At 46.2% G+C, this 25,548-nt stretch overlaps 1 protein-coding gene across 4 annotated transcripts in view; it reads right to left on the bottom strand.

Moving 5' to 3' along the window:
• CHD8 (chromodomain helicase DNA binding protein 8) overlaps positions 1-25,548 on the bottom strand; it is a 65,096-nt gene that overhangs the window by 16,343 nt on the left and 23,205 nt on the right. For 3 of the 4 annotated variants that reach the window (XM_083706482.1, XM_083706483.1, XM_083706484.1), the window contains 21 exons: positions 24,753-24,947; positions 23,779-23,847; positions 21,752-21,807; positions 20,617-20,734; positions 20,401-20,484; positions 18,837-18,974; positions 17,097-17,218; positions 15,922-16,165; positions 14,856-15,032; positions 13,894-14,037; positions 12,477-12,732; positions 11,297-11,510; positions 9,934-10,129; positions 7,874-8,041; positions 6,554-6,733; positions 5,840-5,950; positions 4,921-5,132; positions 3,562-3,761; positions 3,018-3,219; positions 1,730-1,819; positions 885-988 (listed from right to left, as the gene is read on the bottom strand). In XM_083706482.1, coding sequence (XP_083562608.1) covers positions 885-988; positions 1,730-1,819; positions 3,018-3,219; positions 3,562-3,761; positions 4,921-5,132; positions 5,840-5,950; positions 6,554-6,733; positions 7,874-8,041; positions 9,934-10,129; positions 11,297-11,510; positions 12,477-12,732; positions 13,894-14,037; positions 14,856-15,032; positions 15,922-16,165; positions 17,097-17,218; positions 18,837-18,974; positions 20,401-20,484; positions 20,617-20,734; positions 21,752-21,807; positions 23,779-23,847; positions 24,753-24,947 — 3,280 coding nt within the window. The remainder of the gene's footprint in view (positions 1-884; positions 989-1,729; positions 1,820-3,017; positions 3,220-3,561; positions 3,762-4,920; positions 5,133-5,839; positions 5,951-6,553; positions 6,734-7,873; positions 8,042-9,933; positions 10,130-11,296; positions 11,511-12,476; positions 12,733-13,893; positions 14,038-14,855; positions 15,033-15,921; positions 16,166-17,096; positions 17,219-18,836; positions 18,975-20,400; positions 20,485-20,616; positions 20,735-21,751; positions 21,808-23,778; positions 23,848-24,752; positions 24,948-25,548) is intronic. The other variant, XM_083706485.1, reaches the window with a different exon arrangement.

Here is a 25,548-nt window from a genome sequence, read left to right as displayed (position 1 = left end):
CATATTAAATAAAGCATTTACCCATGTATAAGACTAGGCTTTTTTCCTAAAAAATAATGTCAAAAATTAGGGGGCGTCTTACACATGGGGGTATCTTATAGACAGAAAAATACAGTACTTTAAACGTGCAATTATTTTGATGGATCTCCTCCAAGTATCACTAATGTTGAGAGTTACCCGTATGATCATAGAATCGAAGAATTGGAAGGAAACCAAACGTACAACTCCCTACCCAACCTATTGGTTCTCAAGTCGTACAGCACTTGCTCATCACTCCATAAACATTGAATTACTTTCCCTTGGTATAATAGGGTTCATGTTTTGTAACCTTGTCACGTTTAACCGTCATGTCTATGTTATGAATAGTTCCAGTCGCTACCTTCCATGAGTTCACATACCTGTGGTTTGTTTATTTCAGTGTTATTTCTTGTCTCCGTTTGACAGTGATATATCATTGCATATTGTCAGCTGATCTTGTTTGGATTTGCAGAATCTTGCATTACCTTTTCTTTTTTGAAAATTAATAAAAATGAAAAGCAAATGCCACATGCCAACTCTGAAAGGAAGGACGTGGCCTATAGAATTTTAATGGAGGGGGCGAGAATGCAGGGAATTAAACTGTTATCAGGCAAGACACTGAACAGGAAGGGCTGTAGCAGAACTGTAGAGCATAATCCTAACCTGAACATCTAAATAAATGAGGGCTATAGTTTAGTGGTAGAGCATCTGTTCAATTTCTGCCATCTCCAGGTAGGGCTGTTTCAACTATACTGATCTAAATGAACCTATCGTCTTGACAGCCTTCATAGGCTACTGTGAGCGCTGTTCATAACAGGATGTGACCTCAGATTCCTTCCCCTGAATGGTACTGCAGCAGCACCTACCATGTTTGAAGACCCCAAGGAGCAAAGACTTGTCAGCTTCTGTATCCCACCAGGCTGTGGGGACCTCTGCTTGGTCCACCAGTGGGAACCACATGTCGATTTCACTGCAGGATCGAACGACATTTGGGAAGGGGGTGCAGCAAAGGCAGGATGGAAGAAGAAGAGGAAAAACACGAGAGAGAGAGAGAACAAAGTGTCAGAGGCAGCTGAGTTCACGGAAGTGTAATGTATATGGGAACAGATACAATTAGAAGTTCATAGCAAACAGGAAGTGGGGTGGATGTGAACATAAATGCACTGGCTTTAAGAGGGATGTGACATTTTGTTTTTACAGGTAAATTCATGGAGGGTAAGGCTATCACTAGCTACCACAATGGGAATCACAAGAAGAGCGAGTGCTTTTGCACTCAGTTTGTTGCTTGTAGGCTTCCCATGGTTGGTGACTGGGAGAATGAGATGCTGTACTAGATGGCCATGGGTTCAAGCCTCAAGTTGGGCAAAAGATTCCTGCATTGCAGGGGGTTGGACTAGATGACCCTTGGGGTCCCTCTTCCAGCTCTACAATTCTATTCTTCTTCTTATCTGCTTACACTCCTATCTGTAAACAAGGATGCTAGGAAGCCACAGCTCTCATTTCAGGGATGAGTTTCAGCCATGAAACTCACTAGGGGGTCATCTTTCAGCCTGGCCTGCCTCACAGAGCTGTTGTATGAGGATAAGCACGGTTGCGGAAGACACATGCAGGCTACTCTAAAAGCTGCTTAAGAGGAAAGGCAGGGTTTTTTTTTTAAAAAAAACAACCACACACACAGCCCAATGCAACTTATAAGTAAATGAAATATTACCTGGAAATAGTGCCTGCCAAAACTTTCTCGGCTTGGTCCCCAATCACTTCCTGGCGCAGGTAATACAGCATACGGACACGTAGGAGAACTCTGGGGAGAGAACAAGGACTTTAAGTGGGGAAAGATGGAGGAAAGAACTGTGCACCCTTTGCTAGCTATACCTGACAATATCAAAGACTCAGCCCTTGTTCTCTCTCTCCTAGGGAACTGGAAGAGGACAGTGATAATCTTTTTGTTGTTGTTCCAGTCTGAACACAGATGGATTGCAGTCTGGTGGCAGGGAGGAGGAATACACATGCTAAAGATTGGAGAAAAATCGTAAGCTATCTCATTTGAGATTTTTCTTTCTGCCGGCAGGAAAAAAAAATCAGAAGAGAAAGGGCAATGGGGACAGCACTACCACTAATACTCATTAGATTTATGCATCGTCTTCTTCAGGAAAAAAAGTCTGAAAGTGCCTAGCAGAGCCATAAAAGTATACCAAACTCACATTCAAAAACGAAAGCAAGGAAGAAATACAATATAGCGGTACTATTTACTAAAAGCTCTCATCAAACCAATGCTATAAAAAGGGCAAATCCTACACACACCTGATTAAAAGATGGACCCTGCAAACAGGTTGGAAATTAACCACCAAATGTCTGGGGAAACAGGAATGTCTTAGGCTGCCACCTAAAAGCTGATTGCGAAGGCACCAGGTGCATTTTCCCTAGAGGGGAGCATCCCTTGAGAAATCATGTCATGTTACCACTCCAACTTACATCTACAGTTGTACCTTGGATCCCGAACGCCCTGGAACCCGGACGTTTTGGCTGCCGAACGCCGCAAACCCAGAAGTGAGTGTTCTGGTTTGCGAACGTTCTTTTGGAAGCCGAATGTCTGATGGGGCTTCTGTGGCTTCAGATTGGCTGCAGGAGCTTCCTGCAGCCAATCAGAAGCCGCGATTTGGTTTTCAAACGTTTTGGAAGTCGAACGGATTTCTGGAATGGATTCCATTCGATTTCCAAGGTACAACTGTATGCAATTGTGGTTTTTTGGATGGACTGCAGCCGGCCACGTCTTGAGAAACCAAGCAGTTCGCAAAGCTATAGCTTTGGGGATGGGAGCAAAGTCCCTGCAACTATTTCTCTACTACAGTGGCGCTGTGATGGGGCTTCTCTCTCTTCCGAACGAACAGTTGGAATGGGTTTGAGAGTTAAAGTGGGGAAAGGGACCTGCTCTCTCTAGCTGTCCTGGTGTGTCAAAACAGGATCCCTTCGCATCCCATCCCATCCCATCCCATCCTTACTTGTTGCATTGGTGCTTGAGGTGCTTCTTATAGCCCTCATCCTGGAAGAGGGTGTCAGGGTTGTACTTGCGGATCCACTCGGCTTTCTGGACGTCGAAAGTGGTCTGGGACTTGACCTTCTTCCCTTTGCGGCCTCGTGGGACTGGGATGGACAGGCCTGCCCGAGGAACAGGAAGTGAGCTCAGAGCAGGGGCATGGCTCTCTAGGTATAACATGGAACCAGTGCAATAGGGATTAGGGTCACCCCAGATTTTCCATCGTATCTCGAGCTCAAACATATTTCAAAAAAGAACCCATGCACACTGCCACCCAAGCAGCAGTTTAAGAGACAGAAAGAGCCTCCCCGACTCCCGCAAAGCCATCCATATCCCCCTTCCCCAAGAGTCCCGCCATCTTGAATTTGCCAGCATGCTTGAATTTGCTTCCCCCCTTGCCCGAACAACCCACATATTGCGATATTCCAAGACAGTGGCAATGTAAAATGGCAGGCCCAGCTTGGCCAAGCCCTTTACGACAACAGAGAGAGAAATTAAGGGAGGCTTACCGGAGTGGTTCTGAAGTTCCTTGGCTTTGCCGTTCTCAACCGGGCTGATGAGATCCCAGATGAACCCCTTGATGTTTTCGTCGCCCCGGTAGTGCATCAGGCAGTAGACAAGGATAGCCCGGCAGATGGTCTCTACGTCCCGCTCAGACATGCGTCTCTTGAACCGTCCATGTGACAGGATTTCCCGCCAGCGGCCCCAGCTGTCAGGAAAAATTGGCAAAGTCAGAGCTGTTCCCTTGCTTTGTCTTCTGTCAAGACTAAGGATGAGAAAGTAAAATCCTCAATGATACATTGGGCAATAGATACTGGTCATAATATGCACATGGGAAGCATGGGAATGATTGTGGAATATAGATATAAAATTTACAGCTTGTTACAGTCTAAGAGAAAATTATACGAAAATGTTATCTTGATGATATCTAACACCAAGTAAATTGGCAAAAATGTATAAATCTAAATCACATAAGTGTTGGAAATGTAAAGAGAAAGAAGGCTCTTTTTATCATATGTGGTGGTCTTGTAGTAAGGTTAAAGCTTACTGGGAAATGATATATAATGAAATGGAAAGGGTGTTTAAAATAACCTTTGTAAAGTGAATTATAGGGATAGAACTCCCTAAAATGTATAGAAACTTATTCATGTATGCTACTACAGAGGCAAGAATGCTACTTGCCCGAAAATGGAAAAAAGCAGAAGTCCCAGCAAAGGATACAAAAACTTATGGAATACGCAGAAATAGAGAAACTTACATGAAGAAAAAGAAATCAAGATAATAAACTTTTTATAAAAGAATGGAAATGGTTTATTAAAGATTTACAGATAAATTGTAAACAGATAAGATCACTGGCAGGATTATTGTAATAACCTGCAGTTTTATAAGAGTATATATTTAAAATAGATGAATAAACGAGCAAATTAAGTTAATTTGGATATGCAGAGGATATTAAAAATGAATTTAAGGAACCGCAGGAAGAGGGAAAAGGCAGTCACGTTTTGAAATGTTGAAATGATTGTAAAATTAGTGAAATGTACAAAACTAGTGAAATGTACAAACTTGAAAAGTATAAATAAAATCTGAAAAACTGGGGGTGAGGGTGGGGAGAGAGAAAGGAAGAGTTCCCTTGCTCACCAGGAACAGCAAGCCTATGCATGCTGACCCGAGATTAAGTCCTGTAGAACACAGTGGCACTTACTCCTGAGTAAGCATGCAGAGAACTGCCCTGTGTTGTAAGCCGATCGCTGCTTCTATAGCGGATTTATAAAAAGAGTCCACCTGCTCCGCAAGCCCCAGAAACAACATTGCCCGTATGCTGCCGAGTTTTCACCCACAACCAACAAAATCTTCCCTGTGCCACATACCCATAGACTAGCAGTTGTTTCTCCACCTGGAAGCAGTCTGTGCGCCCGTAGGAGTGGTGGAGCGGGTGGTGGTGGCGGTCGTGGCGCCGTGAGCGCGGCCGGTCGTCGTCGTCGCTCTCCAAGTCGGAGAACTCCACCAGGTCGTCGTCCTTCAGGGTGCTGAAGTGGCGCGTCTGCTTGCGCACGCGGGGGGTGTCAATCACCAGGTTGTTCTGCGGAGGGGAGAGAGGAGGCGGCCTTAGGTTGGTCTACCAAAGCACCAACCCCTCCCACAAGGCAATGCCCAAATGTAAAACCATCCCCTGCCTTCATCAAGATATGTGAAGGCTGGACCATATTGTGGAGGAGGCAGGGAGCATTTATTTCATTACATCTGCTCAACAACTAATGCTAATTTCACCCACTCTTATTTCAAGGCTATTTTGGCCTTTTTATCAAAAAGGCACCTGGCCCAATTTGGTTGCCGATAAATTTTGCTGAAGACCTTTGTGAGACCATGGTCTTTCCAATGAGTGGCTCTGGTCCAGGTTTGTAAATTGTCTTCCTTTAAATGTTGTGAGGATCCTACGCCCTTTAAAATGTGGGTTTTTGGGGGTGGTGGGTTATTTGGTTGTTTTTATTTTGATTATGCATTTTATGGTTTTATATTTTGATTTTATTCTGTGAACCGCCCTGAGACTTTCAGGTTTGGGTGTTATATTAATAAATAATAATAATAATAATAATGATAATTTAAGACAGGCTGAGGGTTGGGGGACGAAATACAACCCACTTAAAAAAAAAAAAAAAAAAGAAGTACACCATGCCTCAGAATGTGAAGTGTGTTGTGAAGTCCTCATGTTACTAATGCAGCCAATCAAAACCTGAATTAACAATGGGGGCAGGCTCCTTCCCCTCCCAAGCCCATTTCTCAACACACCTTGCTGTTGAGCATATCCAGGTCTAAGTCTGCCTTCTTGGCCCACTTCTGCCAGAAGTTGGGGTCGTCCAAGGCGATGTCCGTCCTATTTTCTGAGGCCACAAAGCTCGCCTGGGAGAGGAGAACATATATATATTTAAAAACAAGAATAATATTTTTTTAATTCTTCCATACAGAAACTTACACATTTGTTAAGTCAACAATTATATTCCAGTTGAGATGAGAATAATTTTTTTAAAGGATTTATGAGGGTAGGGGGTTGGCTATCCTACTGTGACATGACATGCACCCTTAGTGAGCATAACATCTCTACTATGGAACCCGGCAGGTTTGGTTTGGTTTTAAAACAAAGCAAACGGGTTTCTATGCTTCATGGCTTGGGTGGGAGTGAGTCAGCCAGGAACACACAATGTAAAAAATTAAGAGCCTCCTGGATCAGATTATTAAGTTCAGCACCCTGTTCTCAAAAGTGGCCAGCCAGATACCCGAAGAAAACCCACAAGCAGGAAGGATCTGAGTACAAACAAGCAAATGATGATGATGATGATGATGATGATGTGCCCTTTCCCCTCCAGTGGTTTCCAGCAACTGGTGCAGTTTGTTCTGGCCCTCTGCACACGCTTTCCTTTTCACTTCTTCAGCAAAGCCTCCCCTCCATCAATCTCCAATTCCCCTAAACGAAAAAGGAGGAGGAGGTAGCTAAAGAGCAATTACCTTGGCGAAGGTGGAGCCCTTCCCTTCGCTCTCAATGGTGATAGTGGTTGTCCGCCGCAGCAGAATCTGGTCAATGTCCTCTTCGCAGAACTTGGAGCCCTCGTCGTCCTCTTCCATGATGGCAGCATAGGCTCCCTTCCGCAGCAGGTCTTCGATCTCCTTCTTTGAAAACTGCTGGATCTGAGAGGGGAACAGAAGGCAACGACAGGGGGGGGGGGGGAGAGATTAGAAGACCATATTCTCTGACCTGCTTTGGAACGGAAGCAGGAATCATTCTATCAGGCTCTGCTGAAAAGCTCGACTCAAATCAGGAGCAGCCACCTTCCCCTGAAAAATTTCTGTTCCGGCTGGTTAAGACTAAGAACCACCATGTAACTTCAAGAATTGGAGTCTGAGGTTGAGCCCTGCCTTGCCCTCCTCTCCCCTTTTCCCTGTGTGTCGTGCCTTTTAGACTATAAGCCTATGGGTAGCGAAGGTTTTGCTTTATTGTACGCAAAGTGTTCCGAAAGCCTTTCTGGCAGAAGTATGAGATGCAAATGCTCTAAACTGTACTGCTTTTGATATTTTCTTCTATTGCTGTACTTGCAAATGTGCAATGGGTTTTTCTTTTTTAAATCAGAGGATGGTGTACATAAATGTTTATGACTGAGTGAAGAAATACACAAAATTATATTATGCAAAGCCATCAGAGCAGAATATGGACAATTTTGATACTCTGCTCTTCACTACCATCACCCAGTCTAAAATGCAGAGTGGAATGATGCACAGAAATGGAAATTAAGTTTCCAACGAAGGAGGAATGGCTTTTAAAAGTTATGGACTAAGCAGAAATGGAAAAGCTGACAGCAATATTAAGAGATCAAAATGACAAACTTTTTATACAATGAACGGAGGCCTTTTTTGGACTATTTCGAAAAGCACCTGGAACAAATGAAATCGCAGGCAGAATTTGAGATAGCAGCAGCAGGATAAAAATGAGTGGGGAGGATTTTGGTAATAGAAGAGACTCTAATATATAACGCAGAAAAAAAGAGTTTGAATAAAAACACTGTGGGGGTGGGAGGTCAGTACATGAAACAATGCAACTAAACAGTTGAAGTCAGTTTGTAAAAAACGGGAAATTCAATAAAAACTATATTGGAAAAAAGCAGTGTGATGCAACTAGCTAGAATAGATGCTTCTTCAGGGTGGGAGGGGAGGAAGGTGGGCAGGCAGGGGGAAGGCTCCCAATTGGGAAACTTCAGCCTATATCTGCAAATCCCCACATTTGCAAGTTCACCCAAGACTGCCTCTCCAACCACCGTCACCGACATTATTTACCCCGGCGATGCTGCCCTCTCTCCCGCTCATGGACTGCAGGACGGCCTTGTCCAGCCCCAGCTTGAGGCTGGCTTTGTCAAACATCTCTCGCTCGTAGGAGTTGCGGGTGATGAGGCGGTAGACCTTCACCGCCTTGCTCTGCCCGATACGGTGGCAGCGTGCCTGGGCCTGGAAGGAAGAGGAGACAAGAGCAGGAGCAGGCAAATGAGAAATGTGAGAGATACACAAACTGCACAGACCCCTCTTGGGACAGAGAAAATTTTGGTTTTCTTCAAAAGAACGCTCCTCTTAGTGGCCAGAAACAGGAGCAAGGAGAGTTGCAGTTTAGGCCCTTGGGAGGCGGTAAGCAATATTCATTGCAATTATAAAGACTGATTTTACATTTATGGAAAAAGTAGGCGTACATACATATATAGCGTTATTTTCATAATTCCATTTCTGACCTCTTTTAATAAAAAGTAAAATTGCACATCATAACGTAACCAGACAATACATTATAAAACAAATTACTACGATGCTACTGCCTTTGCAACCTGCCCTGGAATAACATTCCGTTTTATGCTAGTACTACCAAGGTTTTTGTAAAAAGGAAATTGATAAATGCAAAATGTTCGCCGGAGGGCAATGATTTTCAAGATCGCTAGCTTAACCAATCCTCAACTGCTTTGTATTTTATATATCAACTGTGTATATGGAAATAAAAGTCACAACCAGTAACTGTGTTTCAGTTTGGGCATTTTTTAAAGTATCTTGCTAAGCACTCATGGAAAATCTAACTATTTTCTGATACACCAAACAGAGAGGTGGGGAAAAGGCAGGGCTGTGGGTACAACACCTGCATCTTAGGAGCTGGAAGGCTGCCTCTATGTGTGTGCTATTATTCAGTTCATTCCTGAGCCTTCACCAGCAGGTCCCAGGACGGGTTACAACAATTCAAAATTAGAAACAGTTAAATTACAGTTGTAAGGAATAGCATTTCTTCAAAACACACACCTGAGGCATCACACACCAAAGGGAAGAGTAGGGGAGGGACCGCAAGGGACTGACTCCCCAACCATCCAGTAACAGAAAGGTCCTAGAATGCCCAATGTCCTCTCATTTCAAAAACTAACCATGTCTAGATGGGAGGCAGATAGAAAGGGTTCTTGGGAAGAGCGGATGGGTGCCAAATTACAACACAAAGAGGTAGCTTGGATACAGGTGAAGGTAAAGGACCCTTGGACGGTTAAGACCAGTCAAAGGCGACTATGGGGTTGCGGCGCTCATCTTGCTTTTGGGCCGACAAGAGCCGGCGTTTGTCCACAGACAGATTTCCGGGTCATGTATGTAGCCAGCATGACTAAACTGCTTCTGGTGCAATGAAACACCTTGATGGAAACCAGAGCACAAGGAAACGCTGTTTACCTTCCCGCCACAGCGGTACCTATTTATCTGCTTGCACTGGCGTGCTTTCGAACTGCTAGGTTGGCAGGAGCAGGGACTGAACAACGAGAGCTCACTCCATTGTGGGGATTTGAACTGCCAACCTTCTGAGTGGCAAGCCCAAGGGGCTCAGTGGTTTAGACCACAGCACCACCTGCGTTCCAATGCTTGGATACGAGGAGGAAAGGGTGTGTGTATGTGTGTGTGTGCTGCTCAGTATCTGTGTATTGCTCAGTAGGTAGAGTATGAAACTCTTAATCTCAAAGTCATGGGTTTGAGCCCCACGTTGGTGCAACAGATTCGTATATTGCAGGGGGTTGGACTAGACTAGATGACTCATGTGTTCCCTTCCAACTCTACAATTCATCACAGTAGTAGCCTGTCCTGTCTTGCCCAGGATGGCATGCATAAGGCGATCCCATCTGATTCTCACAACAAACTTACAAGGTAGGTTAGGCCATGAGAGAAAAAAGGTGGGCCTGAAGTTACCTGGTAGGCAAAGGGGGTGGGTAATACATGCTTTCACTCAGCAGACTTCAGAGCTTTGTCTGTGGACAACACCCAGCCCCCAAGGCTGCCCCCCCCCCGGGGCAGAAGACTGGCTCTCCCCACCGTGAAGGTGTCCCCGCTTGCTGTACCTGCAGGTCATTCTGGGGGTTCCAATCCGAATCAAAGATGATGCACGTGTCGGCAGCCGTCAAGTTGATGCCCAGGCCTCCCGCCCGCGTGCAGAGCAGGAAGACGAAGCGGTCCGAGTCAGGCTTGCTGAAGCGATCGATGGCCGCCTGCCGCAAGTTCCCCCGCACTCGCCCGTCGATGCGCTCGTAGAGATACCTGCGTGGAGGGGCAAGGTAATTAGGGAACACGGAGCCTGAACGAGAGGCGGCACTCCATACAGGTGCCACAGGGAGTCGCAAGAGTTAAGAACTCCCTGGCAGGAAGGCAAGAGGCTAATGGACCTAGGCATGGCATGCCGCAAAGCCAGGCTGGTGCGTCTGTCTTGAATTTTCCATCCCCAGAGGGCCGGAGACTTTTTGCAAGAATGTGCAAATACAGTGGAAACTTCATCCATTTTAGAAGACTGTTCGTCTTCCAAAAAGTTTGAAAACTGAGGATCAATGAGCTGGCTGCAAAGTCAATGGGGAAAAAAATGATAAACGCAACTCGGAAGCCATTCAGCTTCCAAAAATCGTTCAAAAACGGGAGCATTCACTTTCGGGATGTCGCCAAATTGTTTGGATTCTGAAGGGTTGGACAACCGAGGTTCCACTGTACATGATTTTCCCCGCTCCCCTTTCAGATAAGACTATGAGTCAGTGACCGGCCCAAGGTGACCCAATGAGCTCCACGGCCAAGTGGGGATTTGTTTGTTTTCATTTTTTTATAGAAAGTATTTCAGCTGACCAAAATAATGTAAAAAGAAAAAGTCCCTAAAAAGAAAAAGGGGGGAAAGTATAATATATCACTGCACATGCAAAGAACTACAATTTCATATATGCTTATCCAATATATAGATATGTGTGTGTGTTAATGTTATCCAAATACATATAGGGTTATTTATAAATTACATAAAAAAAATAAAAAAATTAAGTGTGTGTGTTCTTTTTTAAAGTGTGTGTTTTTAAAGTAGTGTCCTGCAAGACGAACGCCTCGCAAGACAGAAAACCCGCTAGACGAAAGGGTTTTCCGTTTTGGAGGCGCTTCGCAAAACGAATTTCCCTATGGGCTTGCTTCGCAAGACGAAAATGTCTTGCGATTTCCTGCGGGTTTTTTCCCCTCCCCCCCTTTTCCTAAGCCCTAAGCTGCTTATCAGCTGATCCGCTGATCCGCTAATAGCGCTAATCCGCTAAGCTGTCAATGGGCTTGCTTCGCAAGACAAAAAAAACGCTATAAGAAGAGCCTCACAGAACGGATTAATTTTGTCTTGCGAGGCACCACTGTATCATTGTACTCTGATTTGAACCCTAGTTTCCCAGGTCTCTTCTTGGCACAAACCCTCACCTCTTCTGGATGAGGTAGTCCTCCAGGATGTCGAGGCAACGGACCATTTGGGAGAAGATCAGCACTTTGTGTCCGCCGGCCTTCAACTTGGGGAGCAGCTTATCAATCAGCACCAGTTTCCCAGAGGAGCGCACCATGGCCTGCAAGGGGAAATCATGGGGCAGGTGGTGGTGGCAGGAATCCCGAAACTCGGTCAGGATCTTCTCCTCGGCACCTGATTCGGCAGAGGGGGCAGAGCAAGAGAGAGAGGGCATGTCAGAAGAGACTCACAGGGTCCCTGAAGCCCAAAGGCAAAGAGCCTGAAAGCACTGAAACTATACTGCAAACCACTCCCCCAATGTAATGAGAACTAGAGACCTGCTTTTAAAAACCAGCCCTGCCCTATTTCTACTGATCCAACGTATCAGAAATTCTGTCTCTGAAATGATCTCCACTCCCCCCTCCTGCCCACCCGGCTAACTTGCTGTTGATGAATAAATCATTTCTGTATGCGACCACAGGTGCTTGGATGTTATTGGACCAGAGATGGAAAGAAGATAAAGTCCAGACCAGAGAATAATGGCAGATTAAGTTGATGGATTATGCCAAAACAGCAAAAACGACCGGAAGAAACAGAAATCAGGAAGACCCAAATTCTAATAAAGAATGGGGGAAATTTATAATTTATCTTAAAAACCATTGTAAACAGTTAAAATTGTTAGTAGGATTGGAGTAACACCTGTAGTTTAATGGTGAATTTTGGATATAACGGAGATGTAAAAGATTTGGATTATTATAAAAGATGCAGGAGGAAATGACTAACAATAGGTCCCACAAAGGGGAGGAGGGAAGCCCAGGAGATTCTTTGGAGTCTTGTCTTTATGCTGCATGTTGGATATGTCATTGTAAAACTGTACAGTCGTACCTCGGAAGTCGAACAGAATCTGTTCCGGAAGTCCGTTCGACTTCTGAAACGTTCGACTTCCAAAGCGTGGCTTCTGATTGGCTGCAGGAAGCTCCTGCAGCCAATCGGAAGCCGCGGAAGCCCCATGGGAGGTTCAAAAACCGGAACAGTCACTTCTGGTTTTTGATCGTTCGGGAGCTGGAATGTTCGACTCCCAAGGCGTTCAGGAGCCGAGATACGACTGTAATTTGAAAAACCAACCACACACACATATATATGTATTTTAAAAACACTTGCCGTTGATGAGGTAGGGATGGTTGCAACACTTGCGTAGCTCCATCATGGTGTTGAGGAGGTTGGGCATGTTGCTGTGCCCTGCCCCTTTGGACAGGAAGTTGAAGTTCTTCTCCAGGATGGCCCGGTAGTACTTCTTCTGGATGTTGGTGAGCTCCACCTCAATGATGGTTTCCTGCTTGGGGGCCAAGTTCTTCTCCACGTCCTCCTTCAGCCGCCGAAGCATCATGGGCTTCAGGATGGCCTGCAGTTTCTGCACCTAGGAGGGTGGACGGAGAAGAGACTTTTTAACGGCTGGGCCTATCTGTGAGGAAGGGCCAAGATGGAGGAGGAACTCAAGGTCAGTGCCTGAGAAAAGCTTCCCATGTGGTTCTTCTCATCTCCTTGGGTTGTGCGTGTATATCTTACTATATAATAAGACTGCCATGCCGTTGTCATGCTACAGTTCATGGCAGCCATGGCAACCCCAACGTGACGACGGACCAGCAGTCATGCTAGCAAGCAAGCAGTTCAGGTAGCAAGCAGCCCAGGTGAGCTGTTTAAAGGAGAGCTGTTTAAAGTGGGAAGCGCCTCCCCCTCTGTATTAAACAAAGCAGGAGTGGTGTTTAAAGCAGGGGTGCTGCTGCAGAAAATGGTCTGCCAAGCTGCCTCCCATCCTCCTTGAAAAGGGCTGGGGCAAGCTTTGAGGAGGTGGGTGAGATGTAAGGAGAGGAGGGAAGGGAGGTTGGCAAAAGAGTTGGTGGGTTGATAAGTGGAGAGAGCAGAAGCAGCAGTCGTGTATGTGTGTGTGTGTGTGTGTGTGTGTGTGTGTGTGTGTATGAGGTGGAGAGAGACAGACACACACACAGAGAATTAACCAAGTAGTGTTTATTGGAATGGTTTGAGAGCAAGAAGTGGTGTAGTAGGTGAGATGGTCAGAATGCTGAAACCAGGACTCCTGGGTTCTATGTCTGCTGGGTGAGGGACAGCGGGATACAAGGCATTAAAGAGAAAGGAGACCCGCCCTCTACAGAAAGAAAGAGAAAAATGGATGGATAGAGTATATTAAATTGGGAGAGTAATGGGGAATCTGATTGCCCTGGAAGAAAAATTGGTGGAAGTCGCCACATTGCGATCAGTTTCAATGTTGCAGGCTGATGATCATGTGGTGAGGGCAACTACCTGATTCCTGCCCACCATGGCTTTTAAAATCTAGTAGGAAGGGAATGGCTGGGTCCCGGGAGCGGATAATACCCAATTACAAGAGGGAGTTATGCCCACTGCCTTGAAAGAAGGACTGTGGTGAAGCCCACCCACCCCTTGAAAAGGTCCTCTGTGCATCCAGAGCTACACTGTGCAGTATCTGAAATTCCCTTCATGGGAAGTGAAGCTGAGGGAGAAGCCAGTGGAGGAAGGACGAGGGCCGAGGGCCGCTGCTTACCTGCTCCTCAGTTTTGAGGTCACCAAAGTCCTTGAGGAACTCTGATTCTGAGGGGAACTGGGAGGGCTCGAGGAAATGCAGGAGGCTGAAGAGTTCCTCCACTGTGTTCTGGAGGGGGGTGCCGGTCAGTAACACTTTGTGCTCCTAGAAGAAGGGGGAAGGAAAAAGGAGGTGTCAATACACAAGCTCAGGCCTGCCCCATAGATGAAGAGAGAGAGAGAGAGAGAGAGAGAGAGAGAGAGTGTGTGTGTGTGTGCGCGCGCGCGTGCATGTATGTGAGCAACTGCAAAATAAGTCAGGCCCTCCAATAAGCCCCAAGGTTTTAGGTAACAGGAGAACAGAGAGACTGGCACTTATGCCAACAGACTTGCTTGCAGGTCTATCCCAGGTTTGAGGATAGGGAAGTTGAGCCTTGCTTACCAACCCCCATATACAGGTGGCAAATCAAACAACTGCACATATATGTCCAAAAAACTTTGATATCATTCTTTCTGTTAGATGTGGGGAGGAGAGAAAAGGCAAAGCTCTATGGGGCTATGCTGAACCCTTCAACACTGGAGACATCATGTGGTTTGGCCTATGCACTTCTACTGGGGCATCTAATCTGACTCATGAATCCCTTTCCCAAAAAACCTCTCCATTGTTTTAGCAGGAGATTCTGTTGCAACCCCCTCTCTGCTTCAGAAAGGGGCCTGCATCCCATCCCTTGCTAAAATGAAGGGATGGAGGAACCCCCATTGCTTTTCAAAGCATCTTGCACTTGACATCACTGAGATGACAGATGACTGACAGGTGGGTGGCCTGCAGAGCCCCAAAAGGCTTCCCACTCCTGCTTGACAATCTTAAGGGCTAGAAACTCATTTTCCCAAAGTTGTGTACTTTGTCTCGCCCTTGTAAGCTAGAAACAAGGTTTGACTCCTGACACTGGGGAAGGCGGGAAAGCAAAAAATAGGGTTCCTTACCAGGTCCATGTGCTTAAGACTGTCCAGCAGTTTGCAGTTGCGGTTCTTAAGGCGATGGGCTTCGTCAATGATGACACAACGCCACTCTATCTCCCTCAGCTCGGGGCAGTCCGACAGGATCATCTCAAAGGTGGTGATCAGGGCATCAAACTTGTATGCGCCTGGAATCAGGCGGCCCTGTTGGGGGACAGAAAAGAAGGCATTCAGATAGTATATGAGCATTAAGTTACTCAAGGTTTTTGCTTTCTCCTCCAACATATGCATTTCTATTTATTAAGTTGCTAGTCCTTCTTCTTGTTGTTATTAATCCAAAGGCAAATGAACAGAAACCATAAAGGGGCAGGTGAGATTGTGAAGATGCAATCAAATCCACCCCCTCTACAAAAAAGTAGGAATGCTGGGAACTGTAGCTTTGCAGTCAGTTCAGAATGATGGGCTTAATCCCCAAACTTGCACTTTACAGAACTATAACTCCCAGATACCTTTGGGCGGGGATGACAGTGTAAGCAGACATGGCACTGGAACAAAATTCTTCATCTCAACCATCACCCAATGCTCACTTTTGTTGTACCCCCCCCCCCAAGTCATGACAAACCTGACTGCTGAAGTGTCATAACCCATCAGTAGTAATGTTCAAATCCCCAGAGGATGTGCTCAGGAAGGCAAGGGCAAGGGCCATATCCAAGAATCCTTTTTTCCTCCGTTTTTGCACTACTACAGAGCCCCCTTCCCAAGCAAAGATGGTGCGTTAAAGACAGAGCTTTTCCCATCGAAAAGCTATTTTGTAGACTTCTTGATATGGACAAATAGGGGACTACCTGCTCATTGACAAATTGGGAAATCAAACAGGAAGACCCAGGAGAATCAGAGTCAAGCCAGTTTCTCATCTGGATGCCTGTGTTCCATTCCTCTGGCTCATAAGCTCAGAGCCATCCTACCCAAGCACGAAATCGTTTTGTTTAATTAAGAACACAAGAGCAGCTCTGCTCTGGATTAGACCAATTTGGTCCATATGATGGGATGTGCTTGGATTCTTGTAAGCCGCTTTTTGGGGGGAATACCATACCCGGGAATCTTTGCAGTACATCTCGTACTGCTGGATCATCTGGCGGGAGGCGAGGCTGCCGTGGTAGACGATGGTGTTCATCTCGGTCCAGGTGTTGAACTCCCTCTCCCAGTTGGTGATGGTGGAGAGAGGGGCGATGACCAGGAAGGGCCCCCGGATGCCCACATTGTAAACCTCCTGCAGGAAGGCAATTGACTGGATGGTTTTGCCCAGGCCCATTTCGTCGGCCAGGATGCAGTTTTGCCTGAAGAGGAAGACAGGGCAGACTCAGCGGTCGTTCTTTTTTGGGGGCTTTCAGGAGCCGGTTGGTCTATTAATAGCTGGGATATTAGGGATCTAAGGCTGCAAACCCTAAACAAATCCAATAGGGACTAAATATCATCACCTCTTGAGACTACATGTGTACGATTGCACTGAAAGCAGTAATGTGCCTGTTGGACCAAGGAAGTGCAGCATTTTGAACCGGACGGACGATGCACCACCCAAATAATTTCAAGATTGATTTTGCCTTGGAGTAAGCAAGATTTTAGCCCTCAAGGGTGTGAAGGGAAGCTTGAAAGTTTGTGGGGGGGGTAGGGAGGGACAGACACTACACCTGCTGAAATCTTAAGAAGCTGGAGGGGAGCTGCTAACATTTACTGGAAAAGACTCCCGTGGGAGATAGAGGACTCTCCTTTGCTGGAGGCTTTGAAGCAGAGGTTGGATGGTCATCTGTCATGGGGGTTGGACTAGATGACCCTCGGGGTCCCTTTCCAACGCTTAAAATTCTATTGCAGTGGTACCTCGGGTTAAGTACTTAATTCGTTCTGCAGGTCCGTTCTTAACCTGAAACTGTTCTTAACCTGAAGCACCATTTTAGCTAATGAGGCCTCCCGCTGCTGCTGCGCCGCCAGAGCACGATTTCTGTTCTCATCCTGAAGCAAAGTTCTTAACCCAAGGTACTGGATTAGCAGAGTCTGTAACCTGAAGCGTATGTAACCCGAGGTACCACTGTATTCTGATTCCCAGATAGATGGGAGTGGGTGTTTCACTGTTCTATACAGCTCTTTGACCCTGTATATATACAGATGAGAGAACCCATCATACCTTTAATTCCCTGATTTAGCACCCAGGATACAAATGCGGATGACAGCAGAATGTGTTCTGCTCTTCTCCTCTCCTTCCCTTGGGCTCACCTGTTGTACCAGTTGAACAGCAACCAATTCACACCCTCCAGCTGATACTCTCGCAGTTGGTTGCCGTTCTTGTATTCATGAGACAGCTCTAATTTCTTCCAGGAACCAGCCTGGGGGCGGGCCTGAAAGGAGAAAAGGATAGAGCTTTGCACCTCAGGAATCAAGAGCTGCAGAACCTGTGGGACTCGGGATAATGTGGGACTCCAACTCCCATGAGCCCTGAAGTTAGCACGACCTAAGGTCAGGGGTGAAAGGAAGGCCACCAATTCTCCATCCTTGCAGATAGAACAACCTCTAAAGATTTCTCATTAACGTATCAGGACTGGAATTTATTTATTAAGAAGATTTTAATATCGCCTTCCTTCCCTCACCCCCAGATAAAAAATCCAAGTCGGTTAGTGAGAAATAAAATGGACAGGCGTCTTGCTAAATGCAAGGTGGTTCTTTTAATGAGATTCAGAAGCAATACAAACACACGTGAGTAAGAAGATTAAAGATTTTATTCTAAACAGCAAGCATTATATACATTACCAAGCAAGCACTCCGATTTGCCACTGGGAAGCTCTCAAGAAGTGGCAAAGTAACCCCAAGGTAGCCTCAGGTTGCACGGCCCTGCAGCCATCAGTCCGTGCATGAGTTACTCAGAACTATGCCCAAAGACCATCCGATTTACAGACAGCTAACTTGTTAGTCTACATGCCTTGCCCGACTAGCTAGTGCAGATTATTAATTAGCTAGCCCCCTCTTCCAAGACCACACGTTCCTCCAATGAATGTCTAACATCAAAGAGAGTCAGAAGGTACCCTGCTTTATCACTTACTTCTAACAAATTAAAGGCTGTTCTCAGCCATCAAAGAGCAGAACAAGAGGGAAAGTAAACAAAGGCAGGAAGACATGACCCTGTCAGATCACTAAACTCCTCGAAATACAATTATCTTCCGGAAACGATTACCCATACAACAGGAATATACAGTGAGCATTAAAGCCAGTTTTAAAAAATCAGAACCACAACCAACAGGGGAAAACCCCAAACACCCAAACCAAAGACCAGACCCATTGAAATAACCAAATTACTCATTTATGAATTGCCTTCCTTCCTTTTTTTTTAAAAAAGTCACATTTAGGGATGCTCAAATATTAAAAGATTTTTAAAAAATTGTCTTGATCACAGTTTATAACCCAAAAAATCATATAAATATATTGAAAAACCAGTCGGGTGCAAAGCCTCACACAGATGCAATCGTTCTCACTTGCAAAAATTAAAACAAAATACTGATTTTTAAAGCAAAAATTAAAAGGGGGTAGGAAGAATGAAAATTTATTACACTTATATCTCATTTTCCTCTTAAGTAGTTCAAAGAAGCATTAGTGGCATAGTGTGGGTTGTCAGCACCAGGGGCAAGTAATTTGTGCCCCCTAACCCATGGATTTGCGCCCCCTAACCCTAACCCCCAGATGTTGCGCCCGGTGCGGCCGGGCCCCCCCTGCACCCCCCACACTACGCCACTGAGAAGCATACATGGTTCTGTCCCACTCTCTTTTAGCCTTACAACAATGAAGTAAAATAGGCTAAAAGAAGTTGGGCCAGGGGTATATTTCTTAGAGCAAAGAAGCAGGTGTTCCAACATTACCCAGAGCCAAAATTGCAACAACCACCCCCACAGAAGATAAATCCACGCAGCAGAGAAGTCCACGTATCAAGAATTCTGGGGGAAGGGGAAATGCAGAGGTGTCACTCACCACGCGCTTCAGCTCCGGGTGCCTAGACTGGATGCGTTTGAACTCCCGGACCTTCCCCTCATCCACGTCCTCTTTGAGTTCCCACGTACTGTCCTCGTAGGGGAGCGAACACCACTTCACCAAGTAATAGATCACCGGCTGCAGAGTGTTCAAGAGACATGTGCATGCTTAGGGTCCATTTGCAAGCTACAATAGCCTCTTTAGTCAATAGATTTTTATTTTTTGCACCTGTACAGCTACATTCAGAGCTGCTCAAGAACAAGCAAACTTTTTTTCGTTTAAAAAGAGATAAAAGGTAAAGGTAAAGGACCCCTGACAGTTAAGTCCAGTAGCGAACGACTCTGGGGTTGCTGTGCTCATCTCGCTTTACTGGCCGAGGGAGCTGGCGTTTGTCCGCAGACAGTTTTTCCGGGACATGTGGCCAGCATGACTAAGCCGCTTCTGGCTAAAACATAACAGCGCATGGAAATGTGGTTTACCTTCCCACCAGAGCGGTACCTATTTATCTACTTGCACTTTGATATGCTTTCAAACTGCTAGGTGGGCAGGAGCTGGGACCGAGCAACGGGAGCTCACCCCATCGCAGGGATTCGACCCGCCGACCTTCCGATCAACAAGCTCAAGAGGCTCAATGGTTTAGACCACAGCGCCCAATAAATAACAAGATGACAAATAGTAATTATTATTATTAAAATAATAAAGAACTCCTTTAAGAGAATCTAGTCTTTTTGTCTTAAGACAGTCTTTAAAAGAATCTTTCCCCAAAAATATTTTTTTAAAATAATTCCAGTAGCAGCTTAAAGACCAACTAAGTATAAGCCTTCTACGTATGAGCTTTCGTGTGTATACAGACTTCTACAGATACTCTGAAGCAGAGGTCGCTACCTCCTTTTATTGCTATCAATAAAAAGTGCCATGAAAACAGAAAAAGTCTAGGAGTAAGCAGTGTGTGCATGTCTATCCATTTCAAAAGCAGCCGTATACTTCAGGGAACATACACTACTTTTCTGTGTATTAGACTACATTTATTTCTTTAAAAAGTAGGTTAAAAATTTGGGCTCCTCTTATACATGGATAGTGCACAGGGGGGACGTTGAAGCACAGGTCAGGCTGGTGAGCGATATTTGGTAATCGCCCCTAAAAAGAGCTCAACAACTCTGGGCAATCACCCCCATTTTCTTAATCTGGAGTCCCCCAAAATAGGGGGCGTTATACACAGAAAAATACAGTAAGTATTCATCACTGTAAAGCCCCTCGAAACAGATACGTCTTTAACATTAATGGGAAGGAGTTAGGACCTGACCGATCTTTCCCAGGACAGGAGTTCTACAATTCTGGTGCTACCACCAAGAAGTCTCTGCCTCTTGTGCCCGCCTGTCAAAGCTCCAGAGGCGGTGGGACATAGGAAAGAGCCTCTGAAGCCAATTGACAGACTTGGGGGGCAGGTTGAAAAAGGAGCTGGCTGTTTTTGAAAGCACCCAATACTTCGCCACAAGGAATCCGGTCACAATCTGCAACAAATCCTCCTGCAGTGCCCCCAACCTCCTCCAAGACACCAACACACCTCCCCATTGTCCTTGTCAATGCTGTGCGACTCGTCCAGGATGCGGTCAACCTCCACGTAGTCTGGATTGAAGGGCTCCTCGTCCTACGGAGACAAAACACACAGGAGGTGTGGGCAAGACCTGGGTGTGCACTCCATAGAAGGAATCTGGGAGCTGGGCTTGCTGAGGACCTCAGCTTTCTTTCCTCTTGAAAAAGCTTCTAGTCCCTTAGGTACCTCGTGAAAGAAGTGCCTCATCTGGGCCATTTTGGTCTTAAAGCGCTTGAGCTTCTGGTGGATCCGCTTGTCTTTCTCCAGCTGAGCGATGGTGGCCCATTCGCAGTGCAAGTAGGAACTTGGAGAAGACGCAGAGGCAGGATGTGGTTCGGGGTAGGAAGCAAGGGAGAAAGAGAATAATAATACACTGAAAATCTCTAGGATGACCATAAAAAGGGGTACCTAACAGGAAGGGGAAATACTCCCTGTGCGGCATGCACAATCTATCAATTCATAAGCAGGTTGGATGGCCATCTGCCATGGAGGCTTTAGTTGAGATTTCTGCATTGCAGGGGACTGAACTAGATGACTCTTGGGGTCCCTTCCAACGCTACAGTTTGATGGTTCTATGGAAGCCCCAAAGCCCACCTCAGGTTCCCTCTGGAAAGAAGTGCTTGGATTTTATAACCAGCCAGGGGTAAGCCACCACTCTTCACTCTAACACACCCCTAGTTATATATGCCTGTGTGCAGATTTAAAAATTTGTCAGTGGCAGCTGAACTGTCTGTTTTCATCCCGTCCCCAGCTGCCTACCTTACTTACAAGAGGGTGGCATTGGCAACAGCCAATTTCTCCTTAATCTCAGTGTTGCCTCTTTAGAACTGAGCAGAAGTCCGCCAGCCGCTCCTCCTAGTGTTGTCCTCCCTGCCTCTCCCCCTACTACAGTGGTACATTGGTTCTCGAACAGCTTAGTTGTTGAACAAATCGGCTCCTGAATGCCGCAAAGCCGGAAGTGTTCTGGTTTGTGAATGTTTTTCGGAAGCCAAACTCCCAACATGGCTTCTGCTTGAGAGCAGGAAGCTCCTGCAGGCAATTGGAAGCTGCGCCTTGGTTTTCAAATGGTTTCGGGAGTCAAACCAACTCCCAGAATTGATCAAGTTCGAGAACCAAGGCAACTGTAGTTCCAGTGGGCATCATCCTATACAACAGGCATCGCCTTTATCCTCGCAATCCCAGTGGGAGGGAAGTTGGGCTGAGAGATTGTGATTGGCCCAAGGTCACACAGAACGGGGATTTGGCCCCTGATCTCGCAGGTACTAGTGCATCACTCTAGCTGCTACAGCACTGGCCTCACAAGAAGCCACGTCCTACTCACTAGTTCTTGTATTTCACGAAGAATTCTTCCGCTTCTGTAAACTGTCCGGTGGGAAGCTGTAAACGGGAGAGGGTGGAAAGTGAAATCAGAGAGCCAAAGAAAAGGAAACAAGGATGTAATAGTTGTGGCAGGGTCGGATTTAGGTTTGATGAGGCCCTAAGCTACTGAAGATAATGGGGCCCTTTATATGTCCAGCTGTCCTTTGTCAACAACAAATTGCCACCTTTTTCTTGTGTTGAATATATGCTATATGGTAAGTTATGGACCTAATACAAGCTTCCTCAACTTCGGCCCTCCAGATGTTTTTGGCCTGCAACTCCCATGATCCCCAGCTAGCAGGACCAGTGGTCAGGGATGATGGGAATTGTGGTCTCAAAACATATGGAGGGCCGAGGTTGAGGAAGCCTGACCTAATAGATATCTAAAGCCCTTTGCACATGTTGCCATGCAGAATGTAGGCACCCTATATATAGAAATGAGCAAACCAGTGATATTTTAGGGAGCAGGCTAGCAGGCAGGGCCCATTACTTACCTCACAGGAGCCTACACAACACAAAACACTGTTGCTGTATTAGGTTTTATTTATTTGGTTTGTATCTTATATTTTGGAAATGTACATCCAGTTTTTTCCCCTTAATTTTTTTGGGGGCCCCCAAGAGAACAGCGCCCTAAGCTATAGCTTGTTTAGCTTATAAATAAATCCGGCACTGGTTTTGCGGAGGGTGGAAGGAAGGAAATGCACACGGAACAGAAATGATGCACAAAATGCTGCCTCTGGCTATCAGCCTCTGATGCGTCTGGCCTCACATACGATCACATACAAATATATACATACAAAATTATCCCTCTCCCTCAAGCTTTGTCAGTTGATTTCCCATGGAGTGCTCTTCCCCCACCCCAATACCATTCTTTCGCTTTACCACTCAAAGTCGTTCTACTATAAGCAAAGAATGAGGAACCTCCAACCCAGAGGCTTAATTTGGCCCCTGAGGCCATTTTCTCTTGCCTGGCCTACACCTGAGCCATGGGTCATCAGGTGTGAGGCAGGTAAGGTTGTATCCACAAAGGAATGACCAGGAGCCTCATAACTGCACTTTCAATTGCTTTACAGAACGTGAGCCCTGCATTCAGCACATCTTTGCACTCCCCAAGTAGAACCGATCCCTGCAGAAAGCAGGGCTTGTGGTCAGCTAAGGGCAAGTCCTGCTTTCGGCAGAAGTCTTTGCTTTGATTTCAAGCCGCAGCTGCAAAGGAAGCATTACGAGTGCCCTTTGCGTGTATTCCCAGATTGTCTGCTGAAGTATGAACTACTTGATGCCAAACTCTAGGGAGGGCTGGATTTGCTTCTCTACCACTGCTATAAGGTAAAGGTAAAGGTAAAGTGACCCCTGGCCATTAGGTCCAGTCATGACCGACTCTGGGATTGCGGTGCTCATCTCGCTTTATTGGCCGAGGGAGCCAGCGTTTGTCCGCAGACAGCTTCCGGGTCATGTGGCCAGCAGGACTAAGCCACTTCTGGCGTACCAAAGCAGCGCACAGAAACGCCGTTTACCTTCCCGCCGGAGCGGTACCTATTTATCTACTTGCACTTTGTGCTTTCGAACTGCTAGGTTGGCAGGAGCAGGGACCGAGCAACGGGAGCTCACCCCGCCGCGGGGATTCGAACCGCCGATCTTCTGATCGGCAAGTCCTAGGCTCTGTGGTTTAACCCACAGTGCCACCCGCATCCCTGCTATAAACAGTGTTTATATAAAGTGGTGTTTATAGCACCACTGCTATAAACAGATAAAAAAGCACTGGGGTACGCAATGGAGTTAACTATGCAGCTAGTCTTCAAGGGATAACGCCAAGTCTGTTTTGAAACAATACTGCCAAAAGCCAGCACTATTGCCTTAGTGAGCTGCGGTGTTGTGTAAGCTGGAAGAACAAGTCTCTATAGGGGAATAATAATAAAAAAGGGTAGGAGCTAGCATGCTGCAGGAAGCTCATCTCTTCTCACTCCCCTGTAGCAGATTAAATGTTCTCACCTCCTTCTTCACTACCCGCATGGATAAAACTTTGTCCACTATAGCAGCGTCTTCCTCACTGGGGTTTTCCTTTGGAACAGAAAGGATAGAGAGAGGCAATTAAATAAGGAAGAGAAAGGCAGGCTTGATGGGCTATCTGACCTTGCATCCTGTTTCCAGTAGCGGTTAAGCAGAAAGCTCTGGGGAGCCTGCCAAGTAGGAACAATCCTCCATCATTGATTTGCCCCCTTGGCACCTGATAAGAGGCACACTGCCTCTGAACATGGAGGCTCTACTTAACAAGCACAGCTAATCGTCACTGATGGAGCTCCACTACACGAATAATAATAATAATAAATTTTATTTATATCCCGCCCTCCCCAGCCAAAGCCGGGCTCAGGGCAGCTAACAACAATAAAACAGTACAACAGTACAACACTCTAAAATCATTCATTATAAAATTCATTCAAATCAAACCACTGGCAACCATTGGGCCAGAGCTCCGCAAAGATTGCCGAAGGAGGGAGTCAGGCTGTGCCCTGGCCAAAGGCCTGGTGGAACAGCTCTGTCTTGCAGGCCCTGCGGAAAGATGTCAAGTCCCGCAGGGCCCTAGTCTTTTGTGACAGAGTGTTCCACCAGATCAGAGCCACAGCTGAAAAAGCCCTGGCTCTAGTTGAGGCCAGCCTAACTTCTCTGTGGCCTGGGACCTTCAAGATGTTTTCATCTGAAGACCGTAAGTTCCTCTGTGGGACATACCAGAAGAGGCAGTCCCGCAGGTACGAGGGTCCTAGGCCGTATAGGGCTTTAAAGGTTAAAACCAGCACCTTAAACCTTATCCTGTACTCCACTAGGAGCCAGTGCAGCTGGTATAGCACCGGGTGGTATATACGAACCAGTATAATAAGCTTATTCCACAGCAAGGATGGGGAAGCCCAACGAAGCCACCCTGAAAAGAAGCTGGTCTGGGAAGGAGAGGACCAGACAAGAGGCCTCACCACAAAAAACTGCATGGAAGGCAGCGTCTCCCCCTCGGGAATCGGCTCCGGAGCAGGTGGTTCGGGGGCTGGCGGCTGCTCGGCCTTGACGGGCCCCGTCACATCCAGCTCCTCGTCGTCCTCGTCATCCGTGATCTTGATGTCCAGGTCCTCGGTGTATTTCTTCCGCTTCACCTGACGGTTCGAGCGCCGCTTCTGGAGGGAAATAAAGAGCACATCAATACAGTGGTACCTTGGTTCTCAAACGCCTTGGTATTCAAACAACTTGGAACCCAAACACTGCAAACCTGGAAGTAAGTGTTCTGGGTTGCAAACTTTTTTTGGAAGCCAAACATGCTCCGTTTTGAGTGTTACGCTTCGAATTTGAGTGTCACACTTCCGCTTCTGATTTGAGTGCCACACTTCCATTTTGGGTGTTATGCTGAGATCTGTGCTTTTGTTATTTATTTTGTGTTTTTGTTTTTGCGGTTTTTTTGTTTTGATTTTAGTGACTGTATGGAGCCCAGTTCAGCAATTGATTGATTCTGTGACTGCAGTACATTGATTATTGCTTTCATTTTATGGATCAAAGGTCTCGTTAGATAGTAAAATTCATGCTAAATTGCTGTTTTAGGGGTTGCTTCTAAAAGTCTGGAACAGATTAATCCGTTTTGCATTACTTTCTATGGGAAAGCGCGCTTTGGTTTTGGAACAGATTTCCGGAACGGATTATGTTTGAGAACCAAGGTACTGTACCTCTGTATGGAGGATGGAGCTCTGTGGATGGCCTTGTTTGTGAGAGCTGAAGACAAAACAG

This window comes from Podarcis gaigeae (genome assembly GCF_964106915.1).
Source record: "Podarcis gaigeae genome assembly, chromosome: 13".
Lineage (NCBI taxonomy): Eukaryota > Metazoa > Chordata > Lepidosauria > Squamata > Lacertidae > Podarcis > Podarcis gaigeae.
The sequence above is the reverse complement of the archived record's forward strand: the minus strand, read 5'-3'. Positions and strand labels throughout refer to the sequence as shown.